This window comes from Diplotaxodon limnothrissa, linkage group LG7 (genome assembly GCF_057381915.1).
Source record: "Diplotaxodon limnothrissa isolate DT_005_m linkage group LG7, D_limnothrissa_male_GT1.1, whole genome shotgun sequence".
Taxonomy (NCBI): domain Eukaryota; kingdom Metazoa; phylum Chordata; class Actinopteri; order Cichliformes; family Cichlidae; genus Diplotaxodon; species Diplotaxodon limnothrissa.
This window is the reverse complement of record NC_140602.1, coordinates 20,056,185-20,075,294: the sequence shown is the minus strand read 5'-3', so window position 1 is coordinate 20,075,294 and position 19,110 is coordinate 20,056,185. Positions and strand designations below refer to the sequence as shown.

The 19,110-nt window shown below is 39.5% G+C and overlaps 1 protein-coding gene across 1 annotated transcript; it reads left to right on the top strand.

Annotated features, from left to right (window-relative positions):
* Positions 1-6,659: 6,659 nt before the first annotated feature.
* avpr1aa (arginine vasopressin receptor 1Aa) lies at positions 6,660-11,114 on the top strand. The gene is given in 4 exon segments (XM_085357643.1): positions 6,660-7,705; positions 9,662-9,883; positions 10,287-10,308; positions 10,310-11,114. Coding segments are annotated over 4 exon segments (1,272 nt in total). The 5' UTR covers positions 6,660-6,756; the 3' UTR covers positions 10,389-11,114.
* Positions 11,115-19,110: the final 7,996 nt, after the last annotated feature.

Genomic DNA, 19,110 nt, shown 5'->3' with positions numbered 1-19,110 from the left:
GCAATTTATCAAAGCAATTTATCAAAGCGGAAATTCTTCTACTGCGTGAAACTGCATATGTCTGTCACATAAATAACATATGCAATCTCAAGGTAAGATTTACAGGTGTGAGAAAATCCTTTGGAATCTGTTGGAATTACAAGAATTTCTGCTCCGATTGCTTGCTTAATGTGTTCTGAGCTTCACATAAGTTAGCTCACTGACTTCTCACTTACTGAGCAGGTTGGACGTTGGTGAAAACGATGATTCACTTTCACAGAACCTTAGATAAAGCCTTTTAGAAATGCAAACCAAAAAAGGCTACAAACACATTTCTAGGTCTGGGTGCTCATCAATCAATCAATCCATCCATTTTCTTCTGTTTATCCAGTTCAGGGTTCGGGTTGGAGCCGAGGCAGGAGGCAGAGTACAGCTAATTTAGAATTATCAATGAAGTGACATGTGTTAGGAAGAAGCATAGACAAGTAAACTCCACACATAAAGGCACCACTCTGACTTGTGGATTCAAGCCCACACTGAAAAAAAGGGATTGGCCATCTCTTGGATTTACGTAAGCATCTTGCGTGTATTTAACACAATTGCCTCATTCTTTAAAGTTAATGACTATATAGTGTTGAAATTACATGATATGCAGAGAGGGCAGATTAAACTGTTCATATCGTGTTCGAGTGAAGTGAGTCAATAGTATAGCAATGTTGAATCTCGCGACACCGCATGGGATTTTAGTCTTGCACGCGTTGGATCGTGGTTTGAGGAACGCATCCATCTCAGTCAAGTCGAGCAGCTGCCTCTACTTTTTTCGGTATACCCAAAAAAGTAAATTGTGTGGTTGTTATATTAAAAAAGTCTACCTTGTAATTTGAACACAAAAATTTCATGTTTCTATCTTGAACGTAATTAAATCATGTAGGATCTGTATGAAATTCTACAACTTAATTTGTTCTTGTTGAGATGACATGATACAGTCTAGTAAGAGTGGTTAGTTGCTGGACTCATTAAATTCACAAGATCACACGAGATTTCAAACTGCAGGAAAATCACTGGAGTTATAAGAGGCAGACAACTGCACACACCACGTGTATGCTATTTATTGTAGTTTAACCTGTCAAGGACAAAAATGTACAGAAAATTCTGCATCAAGCCTTGAAATCATATCAATTTCTACTTTTGTTAAGCCTGGATTGGTGCCATGGTGGTTAGTGCTGTTGCCTCACAGCAAGAAGACCCTGGGTTCAAATCCACAATCTGGCTAGTTTGCACTGGTTTCTCTCTGGGTATTCTGGCTTCCTCTCATAGTTAAAAGTCATGCAGTTGTTAAAGTTGGGTTAATTTGTGATTCTGAATTACCTGTGAATGTGAGCACAAATGCTGTCCAGGGTGTACCCTGCCTCTTACCCTATCATTTCTGGATTATGCCCCAGCCTCCCTGCAACATGGATAAAGAGAGGAGGACGGTCGTTGTAGATCCATTCAATTCTTATGTTAACCAGACTCTAGACTTTGTTGAACATTATGTAATATAAAGACAACATGTAGTATTTAAGTGACCGAGTAGTATTGGGGTAAAAGTTATTGAATAGTGTTGAAATAAAATGACAAAATTGCAAAGGATAAAAATATACCAAGAGCTCACTTTACTTCATCTAAACATGTTTCAATCGTGTTTTATCAACACAAAATGCACAGGTTTATTGAATATGAATAAGTTGTGTTGATTTATCTCAGTTGTTTAAGTGTCTGCCAAAGCAAAACGGTTGTGTGCAACTAATGTCCACTGAATTAAGTAAATCCAACATGGCCTTTTTTTCAGTGCAGGATCTTCTTGCTATGAAACAAGAAACAAATGTTTTTTAATGTATTTTTTAATTACTAGTCTTTTTTTTAGCAACTGTAATCAAGATTGCTGACCTGTAATTAAAAACACTCTCAACAGCAAAATCCACCATCCATCCCCCCATTGCCTGATGCTTGTCTGACCCCAAGGCAGCAGTTTAAGCAGAGATGTCCCTCTCCAACTCCTCTGAAGGGAGACACAAGGGGGTTCTTAAAGTAGTTGAGAGATGTAATCTCTCCAGCGTGTCTTTGGTCTGTCCTAAAGGGCTGCCATGGGGCCTATGCCCTATGGCAGCCCTATGGTAGCTGGGATAGGCTCCAGCCCCCGTAAATCTTAATTGGATGAGCATGGATGGCAAAGCTAAACATTTCGGAGAAAGTACAAACAACAGAATGAAAGGAATTTTTAAAATCCACTCTGAGTCCCAAACCACTAATAGTATAAGCTACACACCTCAAGAAGATGGTTTGGACAACGCATTGTAGCATCCATTGTTTGAATTCCTTGACAAATTTCTTTATCCCTCATTAAAACAAACCAAACAAAAGAAAATCCAAAATGCTCAAAGAGTCTGAGCAGCTCTTATTGAAACATACTGATGATGCCATAGCCCTGACACTACACACTGCCCTGTCACACCTGGAGAAGAGAGACACATATGTGAGAATGCTGTTTGTAGATTACAGCTCAGCATTCAATACCATCATTCCCTCGAAGCTGGACAGGAAACTGCAGGATCTAGGACTGAGCAGCTCCCTCTGCAGCTGGATCCTTAGCTTCCTGTCTGACAGACGTCAAGTGGTCAGACTGGGCAGCATCACCTCATCCCCCATCACACTGAACACTGGTGCTCCACAGGGGTGTGTACTGAGCCCTCTCCTGTACTCACTCTACACCTACGACTGCACGGCCACTAACAACTCCAACATCATTGTGAAGTTTGCGGACGACACTACAGTGGTGGGTCTTATCACCAATGGTGATGAGACGGCTTACAGGGAGGAGGTCAGCGCCCTGACCCACTGGTGTCAAGACAACCATCTCACCCTCAACGTCGCAAAGACAAAGGAGTTGATAGTGGACTTCCGGAGGTGCAGAGAAGTACACACCCCCATCACCATCAACGGCGCTGCTGTGGAGAGAGTGAGCAGCTTCCGGTTCCTTGGAGTACATCTGGCTGAGGATCTTACGTGGTCAGTACACATAAACAAAACAGTGAAGAAGGCGCAGCAGCGCCTCTTCTTTCTCAGGAGACTGAAAAGATTCGGCATGAGCCCCCGCATCCTCAGGACCTTCTATCACTGTGCCATTGAGAGCATCCTCACTGGATGCATCACCACCTGGTATGGCAACAGCACCGCCTACAACCGCAAAGCTCTCCAGCGAGTAGTGCGGCGCTCTGAACGGATAATTGGAGGTGAGCTTCCCTCCCTCCAAGACATCTACAGGAAGCGGTGCCTGAGGAAAGCGGGGAGGATCATCAAGGACTCCAGTCACCCCAGCCATAAACTGTTCAGACTGCTTCCATCAGGAAGGAGGTTCTGCAGCATCCGGTCCCGTACCAGCAGACAGAGAGACAGCTTTTTCCATCAGGCCATCAGACTGCTGAACACGTCATAGACACCTCACCTCCACTACTGGAACTTCAACATTATGCACTCCATACTGTACAGTAACGCCACTGTTTTGCACATATTCAACTCTGTATATTTTATTTTATATATTTTATTTATTGTTTACTCTATTTAATTTGTAAAATATGTGTACACACACACACACACACACACACACACACACGTAGAAAAATATTTAGTATACACATCCAGAAATGCATATACTATTATATATTGTACATATATTTATTAGTTTCAGATGTAGCCATTCTTGTATTTTGCTTGTTTACATTATTGTATTTTGCACAACTCTGTTGCTTGTGAAGCTCGCACACAAGAATTTCACTCACATGTGCTGTACCAATGTACCTGCACATGTGATGTGACAATAAAAGTGATTTGATTTGATTTGATACTCCTGAGAGGGAAGCATCACAGACGTTGTTAGGTTTTCTATTGTTGATTGTCATTTATGCTTAGAAATATTTAACCATATATGCTTAGAGGTGTATAATCGATTGTGTAGTGATAGGATGTGTGATCTTTAGCAGGCTGCAAAGGCTTGGTGTGTATTCCACACTGGATGGGAGCATGGGAAGAGGTCGTACCTTGTTTTATTGTTTTATGGCAGGATAAACGTGGCTGTATCTGTTTTAGGCTAAGTGCCTTTTGTTTAGATGAACCGCTGGACTTCCAGACCAGCAGGTTTAGGGAAGTCATTTATGGGGTCACACTCTGACCACACACACACACACACACACACACACACACACACACACACACACACACACACACACACACACACACACAGGCAAGGTACTCTTTGTTTGTATGTAGACGTCATATGTTAATGAACCTATGCATATTCATGTAACCTCGATAAAAGAGCAGTGTTACGGGGGAGTGGACGAGAGCAACTGGGGTCAAGCGAAGGAACGGCGTTTGTCCGGTTCTCTCCCGTGCACGAGAAACATGAAGAACTTTGCCTACTTCGTGTCTTGCTTGCTGTGTAATTATATTGTCTTCAACGTTCCAGCGAATAGGTTCAAGCTACAAACCTATCAGACGTGATTCAGACTGACTGCTTTGGTTACTGCAGACACAACGTGCATTCCCATGATTCCTGAGCCCAGACACACAACACGCAGTTTAGGTTGGTGAACGGAGCTGTCATGCTTTGTAACCAACGGGACAAATCAAGCCTGGAGCTGTAATAACAGCACAAAAGGTTTCTGGTGAACATATTTAAAAACAGAAGATGAGAAAAATGTGTCTGTCCAGCATGAAGGGAGGCATCCACTATACTGTCCTTGAACCCCTCAAGATCCGCTAAGGCTGCTGTAGAGCATGTGGATGGATAATAATCAGGGCTCCCAGAGAGGAAGCAGTTTTGCTGGACAACAGAAATTACCCTTGCTTATGATTCTGATGGAAAGATTGTCAAAAAATTGACTTTGGGTCGCTGAGAAAACTTAATTATAACAGTGAACCAGTTTAACCAGTGCACAGGAAATTTTAGGATAAGAGTTCCAGTTTGCAGTGCTCATAATTGGAGCTCAACCGGAAATGAAAGTGCAGAGCTGGATGATAGGTGCAATGTAAACACAATAAAGATAACCATCCTCAGTATCAGCACATGGATCAGATAAGATGAATTGCTGCCAGACATCCGCAACCAGTTTGCAATCATGTGCTTTTTTTAATAGAAATTGGGATACTCAAGTTACATTATGGGTCACCTGGAAACGTCACCAACAACAGAAATAAGAAAGCAACAGTAGAGGTTAAACTGTGGAGGACAAGAGAGCCAGAGGTGATGCAGTGAAAAGGTTGCAGGCAGGGCAGAATACCGCGGTGATGTCAAGCAAAAAAATCAAATCCTTTTGATAAATGTGCTTTTCCTTTGTTATTTAATAATGTTTGATCCCCATCGAGCTGCACTAGGCCGTCTTCACCTCCATCTTTTGTTCCCACTCATGCGCTGAAAGTTTCTTTATAATCATATCCTACAAAGTGTATTTGGAAATATATGCACCTGTTGCTCAAAGCACTGAAAACTTACAATATTTAGGATGTTTTGGCATCTTCAAACAAAACTTTGAACACTTTTGTGTAGCAGCTCGGAAAGCTAAAACAGGATAGCTTCCTGAAAACATTAGCAAACCTCTTCACAAGTTTGAACAGTAAATTCCTTCAAATATTTCTTTCAGAAATGAATTCAGTGCATTTTGATTGTTTAAACTAAAACCACTTTGTGCTAAGAGTATGTCATTTGCTGGAAACCTGACTGAAACTGGAGCTAAAAGTGCAGAGAAGGCAGATTCACAAGAACAATCGACTGCAGCAAATAAGTTAATTTTAATGTTATTAATCATTAGTAAGAGAATTTCTTTCAGCTAGGAATGAATTAATCACAGAATAAACCAAGTCACAGTTCAGTTTAAACAGTTTTTTTTAAGTGTGGTTTTTATCTGGGCTTTAACAAAAACAACATTCCAGCCTGTTGCCCAACACATTCCTATTAAAGCTTATTATGCTGGGGGAAAAAGCATTTAAATGTTATTTGTGAACTGTTGGGTGGGACTGTCTTTTCTTATTGGACCTCAAATATTCATAAAGTGTATGAAAAAAAATTGTAAATAAAAATTGTGTTACTCTGTTCATTGTACTTTAAACACTTTACATTTTCAGCACATTTTGTGACTTTTTAATACCCACAAAAGTTCCTAATAAACAATACCTACGCGGAGTTGTGGTGATGTGGATGTTGTGTAAAGCATCGGGAAGGGCTTAGCTCTGCACTGCAAAAAATGGGTTTTTTTTAGCCATAATGTTGTGGAAGTCACATTTTAAACTTTTTGTCTCCAAAGCAAGACAAGGAATCGGAAACGCAGCACGGATCATTTTTGGCTTGATTATATTTATGCTGATATTCAAACACAGTTTCAAGAAAACGCACGTTTCGCATATTTGAACACTTTAGATTGCGTTGGGTACACCTTCACTGAAAAGTATCCCTCATTGATGTCTATGTTCATTTTGCATTTATTTTTACATTTTATTTGAATTAATGTGTGCTTGCCACAATATAAATTAATCATTAGGTGCCTCATGTTTTTGCAGTGCATCCTGCTTTGCGCACGCAGTCTGAAATTTAACTCGAGTTTAAAAAGCGCTGACAGGAGACACAATTCACAAAGCAACGAGTTTCTCTCTACGGGCGCCAGGTAGCTCCATATACGGATTGGAGAGGCACTTTGCAGCCCCTCTGGCACTAAGTCTTGCTAGGGCGCACAGAGGGGCAGTGCCATGTACGCTCCTGACAAACGTATGCTCCTGAACGAAGAGAACCAGACTTTGGTGTTCACTGTCACCACTGACCTAATGATGGGAACGTCTGGAAACGGCACCGACCAGCATAACGGATCAGATCCGTTTGCAAGGAACGAGGAGGTGGCACAAATAGAGATAATGGTTCTGAGCATCACCTTCGTGGTTGCTGTCATTGGGAACGTAAGCGTCCTGCTGGCCATGTACAACACAAAGAAGAAGATGTCGCGAATGCACCTTTTCATCAAACACCTGAGCCTGGCCGATCTGGTGGTTGCTTTCTTCCAGGTGCTGCCACAGCTGTGCTGGGAAATCACCTTCCGCTTCTATGGCCCAGACTTTCTCTGCAGGATTGTGAAGCACCTCCAGGTGATGGGAATGTTTGCGTCCACCTATATGATGGTGATGATGACCCTGGATCGTTACATTGCCATCTGCCACCCTCTGAAAACCCTACAGCAGTCCACACGACGCTCGTACATCATGATCATCTCCACGTGGATATGTAGCCTGGTGCTCAGCTGTTCACAGTACTTCATCTTCTCCCTGAGCGAGATCCAGAACGGTTCGGGCGTCTACGACTGCTGGGCGCGCTTTATCGAGCCCTGGGGCGCCAGGGCGTACATCACCTGGATAACCGTGGGCATCTTTCTGGTGCCCGTGGTCCTTCTCATGATGTGCTACGGGTTTATCTGCCACAGTATTTGGAAGAATATTAAATACAAGAAAAGAAAAACGACGGCTGGTGCGGCAAGCAGGAATGGACTGATTGGAAAGAACTCGGTCAGCAGCGTTACAACTATCTCAAGAGCCAAACTGAGAACCGTTAAAATGACTTTTGTGATCGTTTTGGCGTACATTGTTTGCTGGGCACCGTTTTTCATCGTGCAGATGTGGTCTGTGTGGGATGAAAACTTCCAGTGGGATGGTGAGTGCTTATAAATGAACAAAATACTTATTAAATGTCACACTTTTAATCGTTCTAAAAATGTTGAGAATTGCAGGGGGAGAAAATGAACAGAAACTTAAGAATCGCGTTGCGCAAGGGAAAAAAATCCACGAATTGCGCGCCTTTACGCACGAACTTATTTGACAAACAAAAACAAAACGTGTAAACATACTAATCTAAAACGTATACAGTGTCAAACCTTTCACGCACACGCGCTCACATGCACACCCACAACTACATTTCACCAAATAAATGAAATCTTATGTTCCGTACGTGTCCATTTGGAGAATTTTCCAGGGAGATTTAGGAAGGAAAAAACCCTACATCTGCATTTTGAGACGTTAAGTGGTGAAATGTTATGGCGCTTTAAAACCACGCCACTAGTATAAATTATGTGCAAGCAACATATTTTGTCCTGTCCACAAGGTGTTTCCCTTTTATCTCCTCTTGTCTAAAATCAGATTACATCTTTTTTTAACCAAAGTTTTAAGTCACATTAGCCGAACCTGTTTTATACAATTTATATGGTACTAATACAGCAATACTATATTATTGCACTAATTATCAAATGCCCTACTTTGCCTTACTCGAAGTATTTTAACCTGTTTTTTAAAAAGTGAATTCACAGAAAAATATTTCAGACTTTTGTTCAAAGTTTATCAGTCTGACTGTGGATCAGTAGAATTAATTATTGCTGGCTAGCTGATAAGTTCATTCCGTTCTTGGCTGAATTCAATTGTTAACTTTTGGTGACGGTGTTGGGATGGGTAGGTGTGTGTGGGGTGAATGCTAAGAATAAAAATTTACGTGTAAAATTCTTAGGTTAGCTGTATCACTTTTCATTATTATCTCTTTTGTTTTGAAATAAAGTTTTTGAAGTCCTAGTGAGATGGATAATTCCAACAACTCAAACACAAACAATGACAACTGCAATTAGATGATAAAGTCAGATATTGTGGTAGTTAGCTGGAAGGCCAAAGCCCACAAAAATTGGGCCCAAAGCTCTCAGTGAGAGTAAATTTTACAGGAAATTTACAGATGATTCACATTTACACATTTTCAAATTCTGGTTTCTAGTATTTTTCTGCCCTATCATAAAGTGCAACATAAAGTGCAATATAACTCAAATTTGTAGAAATTTGGGGAAGTTCTAAAAAGGCACCATCGTAGGTTTTGTTGTTGTTGCTGTTGTTGTTGTTATATATGTCATCAACCTGCAAATGATTGCAGGTAAAAAACAACAACAATCATTTATATAGCTCTATAAACTCATGTCATGGCACTAAATAAACTGTATGGGCCTACTATATTGGCAGCTGATGAAACAAACTCCTCCCTGAGTTGGACCACTGTTTATAGCTTTCCTCGTCTTCATTATAGTTTTTTTCCTTATAATTTTAGGCACCAAAATTTCTTGTCTTGGCTTAGAAAATGACCGTGGCTGCAGTGAAAACAGATCCTGTCATTTTTTAAATGCGTTAATTTATCGTCATGTCTGTGAAGGTTCTCAGTTTTCTTTGCAAGCTCCTTTGATTAATTTATCGTCGCTTCCTTTGTTACTGGTGTGAGGAACTCTGTGACAGTGAAGACACCAACAGATCACATTATCCTCCAATCAAAGTGTTTCAGATGTAGGAAGAGAGAAGGAATTTATACTTAAATCTATCTGACTAAGTGTCAGTGTTTGAGGAGGTGGATTACCGCCTTTTGCTTATATTATGAAAATTACATTTTATTCCAAAAGTCTTAAAACTAGTTGGATCTGTAACAGAGATTTCTTCTAACTTTGGCACACCTTTGTAACTTTCAGAGTCTGGCACATTTAGGCAGCATTTAGACACCAGAGGCACTGAGTTAAACAGGCATTTCTACAGCCTGTACCAGATGTTTTGCGAATTAATCATCCTTTCCCTCCTTCCTCTCTCTGTTCTCCAGATTCAGAGAACACAGCAGTGTCTCTGTCTGCACTCCTTGCCAGTCTCAACAGCTGCTGTAACCCGTGGATATACATGATCTTCAGTGGCCACCTCCTCCAGGATTTTGTGCAGTGCTTCTCGTGTTGCCGCAAAATCAACACCGACTTCAAGAAAGAAGACTCAGACAGTAGCCTCCGCAGAACGACTTTGCTGACTAAGATGACCAATCGGAGCCCAACAGGTAGTACCGGCTACTGGAGAGAGCTGGATAATTCCTCCAAGCCCTCTATTCAAGCAGAGTAAACACATGTTTGACAGTGGCACCAAATGGCATGAATGACAGGAACTGCAATGTCTTAAAATTATACAGAAAACCAAGCTTTTTTTAGTTTGAAAAAAAAAACATGAAACAGGGTGTTGCGAGGTTCACAGAAGCAGAAAATATGGACACATTAGGGAACGTGCATACATCTTCTTTCTTTCTTTAGATAACCTCAGCAGAAACGTTAGATAAATAATGAGAAAAAAGCATGCACAGGCTTTAAATTGTTCTATTGAATGTAATCATAAATCTTCAATATTCAGTGTTTTGCAGATTCCTGCATGAGTTCTTCTGAGTGTTTTTTTTCCTTTTTTTTCTTTAGCGAGAACCTTTTTTTCCAGGAATCAAAGGTTGTTGTGCCTCCCCACAGTGCTGCCGAACACCCTTCCCTGTTAAAGTGTTTACAAAGATAAAACCCATATAGCAGCCGAGATGTGTGTAGTGATGGTGAAAACGACTTTTCCAGACCACTCGTCTCCAAGTAACCAAGGCAGTCACCTCATCCGTTGTGTTTAGCTTTCCGTTTTTCCTGTTTTTCTTAGAACCACATTTTAGTGGCTTGTAAATCTGATTCGAACCTTTTGCTTTGACCTGAGGGAAAAAAAAGTAAAATAAAATAAAAAAGGGAAGCATGTGGAGTTACATTTATCAGCCAGATTTTTGTGGTTATGTGCACTTTTATGATTTGTTGAAGGAATTGTTTCATGTTGCACAAGACAGTCCTAAATTTGATGGCTTTCATTTCTGCTCAGCATTGGTAAATGAGATCTCCTTCAAGTTTTATAGACACACACACACACACACACACACACACACACACACACACACACACACACACACACACACACACACACACTCACAGATAGAAAGCAGGGGGCTCTGATGAAGTGAGACTGACCACTGCTGGATAAGTCAGCCCACCTTCTCACAAACTGTTCCCATGTCTTTCATAAAATCTTGGGAAGAAGCTCACACATTCCACACACAACACATCAGCACACTTCCTGATTTTCCTCAGACATCCTGCACCACTGGTGGTTCTGAGTTTTGGCTTCATTTGCACTCGAGATAAACAACTTCCTGGAAATCAATGTGATATGTGACACCATAATGATTGTCGGATTAAAAATAATCCCCCCCACCCCCACAAAAAAGCTATATTGAATCAAGATTGTACATAGATATTGTGTATATATGTGTGCACTGTGTATCAAAGTATGTACATATCAATTCAAATGTTGCATAGTTGTATATTAAAAACACTTAAATGTCTGTAAATAGGAGTAATATATGTAAATCTATTGGGCATGAGTTGCTGGTCTGTAATGGCTTGTGCAAATCTTTAAGAGGTAACCTACTGTAACACCTTATGTTGAAATATACACGCCAATGTATTAAATATTACGTTGTCTTTGTTCCTGTTTTTACTACATGGAACATTTCATAGTTTGTGCTTCATGAAGCTGGTGCACAGCCACAGAAATTTATGTGTGTTATTTCTGCTGAAAATGAAGTGCTTTGTGAAGTCATGTCTCTTGCCAATCTAAGCAGTTGAAGCTTGCCAAGCTCTGGGATTATGCAACTGCTTGACCTTTCAATTGAAAACGTGTGAATGGGAAATTCTGCTAATGAGCAGCCTTTTGTCAACATGTTGTCCACCCCCATACTGATGGATAATATATGTCCCAATAGAATGAATAGCACCTTGTAATAAAGTGATAAATCATTGTATTAAAAGGTCATTTTACCTATTCAACAGAGTTAAGATTTTTTTACTGTTTATTTTCAGTGTGAGGAGGTTTTGAGATACATCTATCTGTAGGATTTCTTTAGTAGAAAAATGGGCAATGGAAAAATGGAAAATGTCCAGGTAATTTTGTCAGTTTTTTCATAAATGGTAAAATTCAACATGTGGTTAAAAACAGTAGGGGGAAAAAGTCTAACAAGAAAAATCCCTTCATAGTAAAACCATATTTTCACAGATTTTACTGTGTCATGTGCCACAGTTTTCCTGGGTTTTCATGCAAAGTAGTTGTTGCCTTGAGCTTTAACCGGCTGTTGGCAACTCCAGCTGATTAAAAAGAGATTTAATGAGTCATAACTTTTTAATAGATTCTGTTATCATTACGACAAAGACAGACTAGCCCAATGTTTATGAACCAAGCTAACCAGTTGTGAGCAGTAGCATCACATTTATCCTACAGATTATCAGTACAAGAAACCAGATGAGCACACTTCCTCAAACACCAGACCATTGCTTTAATCCATCCAAAAACCATAGCTCCCAACAGGCTTCACAAAACAGAGTGTTAATAGTTTTCAGAGGGCCAGGTTGTTGTTTCAGATTCTAGTAAGATTTGTGTTGTTTTTTATTTTCTTCATCCATTAAATCAAAATTCTACAAATCTCAGAGGCAAATATCTCAAAATCCAGACACGTGAAACCAGCGTTGTGAGAAAACATGTTTCCTAATTAAGCTGACCCTTCAGTCATCCTTTAGATTCCATCAGAAATGCAATTTCATTTAATTTAATAATAGTGATAATACTGTAATATAATAATAATACTGTGTGATTGTGTAACACATCATATTATTGCATTATTCTGTTTCACAATAGCAAAAATGTCTTAGTCCTTTACTTTAGCAGCCACGCCACACTGCTTAGCATTTGGAACAAGAATGATATCTGCTGTTGCTTAGTGCATCTGTTGATAATGACGCTTTTTTGGAGTTCCCCTTTGCAGTATCTAAAACCTTTCCACCCCACTATGTCCTCTAAGGTACAATTTATCACCAATCATGTGATTTTAAGAATGCAGGGGTCTGTTGACTGTGTCATAGATGGATGACAGAGGAACTCGTTACAGGAAATGATGACTCCTTCACATAGCGCTGAGTACATCAAGTTCTGACTGGTTTTGGAGAGACAGTTGTTTTAGATATGGTGAACATAGCTCAAATTCCTCACCTAGCATACACTGTGAATCTCATTACAAAATGCCAACCATGAAGAAGCATTCCTACGAAACGCTGGCCATGAGCCAGGGATAGGGGGACAGGGGGACAGGGAGACAGGGTCTGCAGTCAGAGTCTAGACTGAGAAAATAATAACTGAGCTTCATTAGAGACTTTGAACAACTAGGACCTCAACTTAGAAATTCAGAAAACAGACATCTTACTATAAGGACTGCAAAATTAGGAGCATATCCACAGAATATGTGCACAACCCAAGATTTTCTATATTTTGTATTGGAAACATGAAACAGGGCAATGCAATTTGTACAAAACCAAAACCACAAATGCAGGTGAGATGGCCAGAGATCTCTATTAGGAGAGGTGAACCCTACAGCGTCTAGTCAGGGGTGTCAAACTCCAGTCCTTGAGTGCCAGCATCCTACTTGTTTTTGAGATATCCCTGCCCTACCTGCTACTGATTACCTGGATCAGGTGTGCTTTGCCAATAAGAAGCTACAAGGGCAGGTTAGTTGGGAAACCAGCAGGACAGCAGCCATCAAGGCCTGGAGTTTGACACCTGTGGTCTAGGTAAAGCCAACTGCCAGTCAAAGTGGATACATCTGTAACTTGAAGCCTTAAAAAAATTAAATAGCTAAAAAATATTTATCCCCTAGATTTGTTATGAAGTAGTATATTACCTATAGAGACCAGAGCATTTTGTATCGGGCTGTGATCATGCCTTATTCTGATGGTCTTTTTACATAGAAGTTTGTGAAGAAAGGCTTTTTCTTTCTTATTTTTGCAAATCAGTTTCAGCATACAGTTATTTATTCACCCCGAGCTGCTTGGGAGATGAACAAAAAAAGGATAAATGGATCTCACTGGAGTGCAGGGGTCTGTGAAGAGCGACAACATCAAAGACTTTTATATCTTTTGTGTGCCACATGTATGGATACCTCAGGCAAAGACAGAGTTGGAGGGATGTCAGTAAGGGGTCTGAAAAATGCAGAGATATGAGCTGCAGATGCATATGAAGGTCTTTGTTCGCTGGCACCCTTCTGAAGAGCGACTTCACACCGACTTCGCTCCAAAATCTCAACGCCATGAAACATTATTTTTCAAGCACCACTTTGCTCTTTCTTGGAAATCCCTCAGCTTCTCCTTCAGCATTTAAGCTCATGCCACAGAATTCAGCACAAGAATTCCTAATGATATCCAATCTGTCATATTCTTTAGCTTAAAAAACATTAAGATCCCGCATTGTTCGGGAATCATGCCAAGAAGACTCATACTCCCTTTCTTAATGACTAAACAACTTGTGTTTTTCCAGCAGGAACCAAGTCCTGTTTTCTGTTATGATCTGGACAATTGTGTCCACAGCTGCCTTCCCTCCACCTGACACCCTGGCCTTTCCTCAACCCGGTACAGAGATTCTTGCTTGCATGCTAGTGTAAACGAAACAGGCTTTACAAAATGTTTAGAAAGTCAATAATCTGACAGAAGTGTTCATGTTAACAAATGAGGGATACAGATTTCTTTCTTTTCTTGGCTGAATTAGACTTCAATTGGTTAATGGTAACATAACAAACCAGATGTGTTGCTTCTAAGTGGAGCCGACTTGAAAGAGTCTCAAACACAGGAAGTTCTTTCAGCTCTCTGATGAGAGTTAAATGAGAAGAGGGTCTGTCAGAGTGGCAGCATATTTGCCTCAGTTACATACAAGCCTCTGTCTTCCTGCTCCATTGTTCTCCTTCTGTTGTCCATGAAAGTAACGCATATTTCTATTTACCATTGTGTTCTTTAATCACCCCCCAGAGATCAATCAATCTATTCAAACAGGTTGATCTAAAAAAAAAATATGCTAGTACACAAAATCTGGAAAATAAAGCATTCACATTCTTCCAGACAAGGCTTGCATAACTAACTTTTTTTCTGTTACTCATGTTCTGTGTTACCAAACAAATTTCCTTCACATAGATTGTGGGCAGCATGTCTATTGTCTACTTTTAGTCTCAGCTGTCAGCAAATTTCTTAGGCCAGTTGACCGACTGTAAGTTATTGTTTCCTAGTTGCAACAGAATTTATTTAGTTCAGATCGCTGAATGAGTGGAATTTGATTACTTATAAAATCATTATGTTAAGGTGGGATTTTCTTAAAGAAATATAACATTAAACTAAAGTAAAACTAAACTAAATTAAATAAAGAAGCAGCATTAATTTGATATCAAAATAATAAAACTGGTCTGGACAGCTTAATAGTAGTAATGATCAATTTATTATTTAAAAAAAATTCTCAAATACATAGTACACAACAACACAACAAAAATAGTTTGCCACAGAAAAATTAAAAAGATGAAGAATCTGGATGTGTTTTTGGTAAAAAAAAAAAAAAAAAAGTCCAGTTAGACTGGTTGGTTGGGACCGTTCTGACTTGACAAGCTGAGTATGTTTGTAGGTGACAATGAGCTAAACAAACTACAAATAATTAATATGGTGATAATCAAGATGTACTGTGTGATAGAGGGTAGCTCAGCTGGTTTAAGCTCTAAAACCACTCTGGGAACGTGCATTGCTTCATTAACCACAGACTGTATAAAAAGGAGAACACGGGCATATTGGGACTAGAGCCTATCAGCTAATATGAGCATTCTTAGTTAGCAAGATGCATTCAGAGACTGTATACATAAATGAACAGCTGCTAATTAGTATTTGGTAAAATTACAGCACAGACTTCCTCCTTTTGTACAATTACCAAATATCAATAAAAAAAAAAAAAAAAAAAATATATATATATATATATATATATATATATATATATATATATATATATATATATATATATATATATATATATATATATATATTGACTGGGGAAAAGAAAAGGGACAAAGAAAGAGGGAAAGAAAAAGAGCGGGGAAGAGGGACAGTGATAAAGGGCAAAAACCAAAAACCAGCAAAACAAACAGACAGAAACTACATACATCGATCACCTGGATCACCTGTTGGGAAAGAAAAAAGAGAAAATAAGCAAAGAAAAAGAGAGCAATATAATAAACAACATCATCACGATGATCTATGTGAATATAACAGTAAATACCAAATATTAAATATTATTGTGCGGCACGTAATATCGACAGCGCACAGTGTGCTTTGAGGTAGCAGCCAAAAAGGGTGTAGTTTGTGTGTGTAAGCACCCATGTGTACACCTGTGAGCATGAACGCGCTTGTATTTAAAAGGTTCCTTCATGTAATGATCTGCTAGAGGGTGTGGGGGGCCACAGCCCCGTCCTCCAGGGCATGAAGCAGGAGATCAAGGTTCCAGACATCCAGAGGCCCCAAGAGCAAAGGAGACCAAGGAAGACCAACAGAGGGGCAGCCGCGCCACTGTCCCGGAAAGAGCTGAGGGGAGCCCCAGATGAGGGGTCACTCAGCAGCCGCGGAGCAGAAGCCAGGGGGGGTTGCAGTGACGTGCCCGTGAGCTCCGCACCCAGACCCAATGTGTTTATTTTTTACTTGGAGAAAGATCCAAAAACTACAGTACAAAATTTTCATTTTTATAAGGGTGGAGGTTTAAGACATTCATTATGAGTCACACGTTTCATACAGAGACCTTTCAGTAATGTGACCTTCTCTCTGTTGCCACTGCTACATGAGTGAAATGCAGTAACTATGACTTCACCAAAAACATCACATGTTTTAAAAAATTAATAAACTTTAATACAGCCAACAGGTTTTTTTTTTCTGGATAGACATTTTGTGCTTTTAACATGCACCTAAGCAACCGCTTCGTCTCATTTCTCAAACAGAAGGAAAGGTCACATGTTTAGATTTTATTAATCAAAACAGGTGCTTTGATGTGTCGTGGGATCACAGCGCAGGGCTGTACATAGTCTGCATTTAGATTACAGACTTGCTGTGTAAAAACAGAACCCAGGTGGAAATCAAAGGCAGAGCACGAGAGGCAAAATGACAGGCTGCTGGACATGTTATTCATTAGTTCACCAGCCCCTGTCTTACAAACAGAATATACAAAACATAATTAAATTCTTTACTGAAGAATTTGGCAACATAATTAAATTATGATGATAAAACATCACAGTATATTGCTCTATATGTGTTTATTACTAGTCTGAGGTATATTTTGCACAAAAATGTCGAGCATGTAATGGCCAGAACATGAGAGGAGAGTGATACCTTCATAGCAGAGTTGTTGCTTAGACACCAGTAGCAGGTCAAACTGTTTTTGTGGACAATGATTAACAAAGTGTCAGCTCAATGGATTTCATTGCTTGTGCACACAGGTCAGAGAATCTTGACCCTCGTTAATTATGAAGGCCTTCTCTGTGGTCACTAGAAGGACAGAGATGAGGTATTGCATGGCTGCTTGATCGATGTCTTTTCCAGTAGCTGACAAGCACAATCCGTTACCTTCTTAGAAATGTGTTCCCTGAGAATTCCTGAGAATCTTTAGGCTACGTTGAGGACCGAAACCAGAGGAATCACAATATTTCTTTTATAAATGAAAACAGACTTTATGTAAACTTGTTAATGCGTACTGCTCACTTTTCTGAACATTATAAAAAGGAGGAGGGACAAGAGTCTTTAAAACATGTAGCTTTATAACTTTTTTTTTCTATATTAGCTCCCAAGCTCAAGAAGTTTAACTACACATCTAGTGCAATTTCGACAATATCTATGTCTCTTTGAGCTTAGATTAGAAAAGGTAAATGTGTGTAAAATTACAGAAATCTATATTTAAATTACTTTGGTGTATTGTGCATAGCCATGGGGGAGTTTTCTATCAATAGGAAAAACTTTTTAAAACACAGTTAAAAGTCAGAAATGTATATGTCCACTTTTACTTTCCAAAGTCATCCGGTGGGCCAGATTGGAGTCTTCACCAGGCTGATTCTGGCCCCCAGTCCTTATGTTTGACACCCCTGTGCTAAAGAAAGGCTGTAGGTAGATAGGATAGGTCATACATTAGGAAAAGAAACAGACTTGAACTACAAAAAATATGAGAAATTTCCTGGATATCTACAAAATGCAACAAGGCAACTGGCAAGGTAATTAAACATATACTGGGATGATAATATACTTTGATTATGGACAGGTGAGGCAGAAAATTGGAAAAGCAAACAAAACTAGACAAAATGTAGAGAGTAAAAGTAAAGTGCCCACAAATGTCTGTGATTTCAAAATATGACAGGATATTACTGAATAAAAAAGAAATTCAATAATTATGATTGTGTTTTTGACAGCCTGTTAAGTTATAACCAAAATACCTAAATGTAAGTGTACAATAACAGTTGATTGTTGACTTTATAAATAGCAGTTTGAGATATTTATCCCAAAAAAGCCCCATTATGAGACCATACCAGAACTTGTCATATTGTTAGCATTGTTTTTTGAATGAGACTCTCTCTAAGGTCAAGGATGGGCATTCATGCTTAAACGTAGTAAAGTTTGCATTTTCCTTTTATAATGCACCAATGAATCCCACTTTATCATGTACTTTCATATGCTGTAAATATACCATTCTTAATCCATAGGTTTTAATGTTCCACTATAACAGCTTCATCTCTTCTGGGAAAAGATTTCCACAGACACAGATGAGAAGACCTGGCTTGCAGTCTTGGCTCTATTTCACCCCAAAGGTGTTCTGTCAGGTTAAGGTCAGGATTCTGGAGTCAGGAGTCAAGTTCTTCCACATCACGCTCGCTCTTCTATGTCTTTTGATTCTGTGAAGCACTTTGGCACACCTCTGATTTTTTAAAAGTGCTATATAAATAAAATTGCTTTGTATTGTATTGTATTTATGGACCTTGCTTCTTGCACTGGTGTGCAGTCATTTTGGAACAGCGGGCCATCTCCAAATTGTTCCCACAAAGTTCAGAGCACGAAATTGTCCAAAATGTCTTGGTGTGCTGAAGCATTAACAGTTCCTTTCCACTGGAACTGAGGGGCCGAGCCCAACTCCTGAAAGCCACACACCATAATCCCCCCACCACCGATCTTTACACTTGTAAAGCAGTTAAGGTTTTATTATGACTGTTATGGGATATTGCACCAATCCCTGGGGCACAATTTTATAGTAAAACGTAACAATGTGTTGTTATGAGTTTCCATTAATATGGTGTAATAAATAGAATACAAATATTAGTGTATGAAATAAATGCAACTGATATGT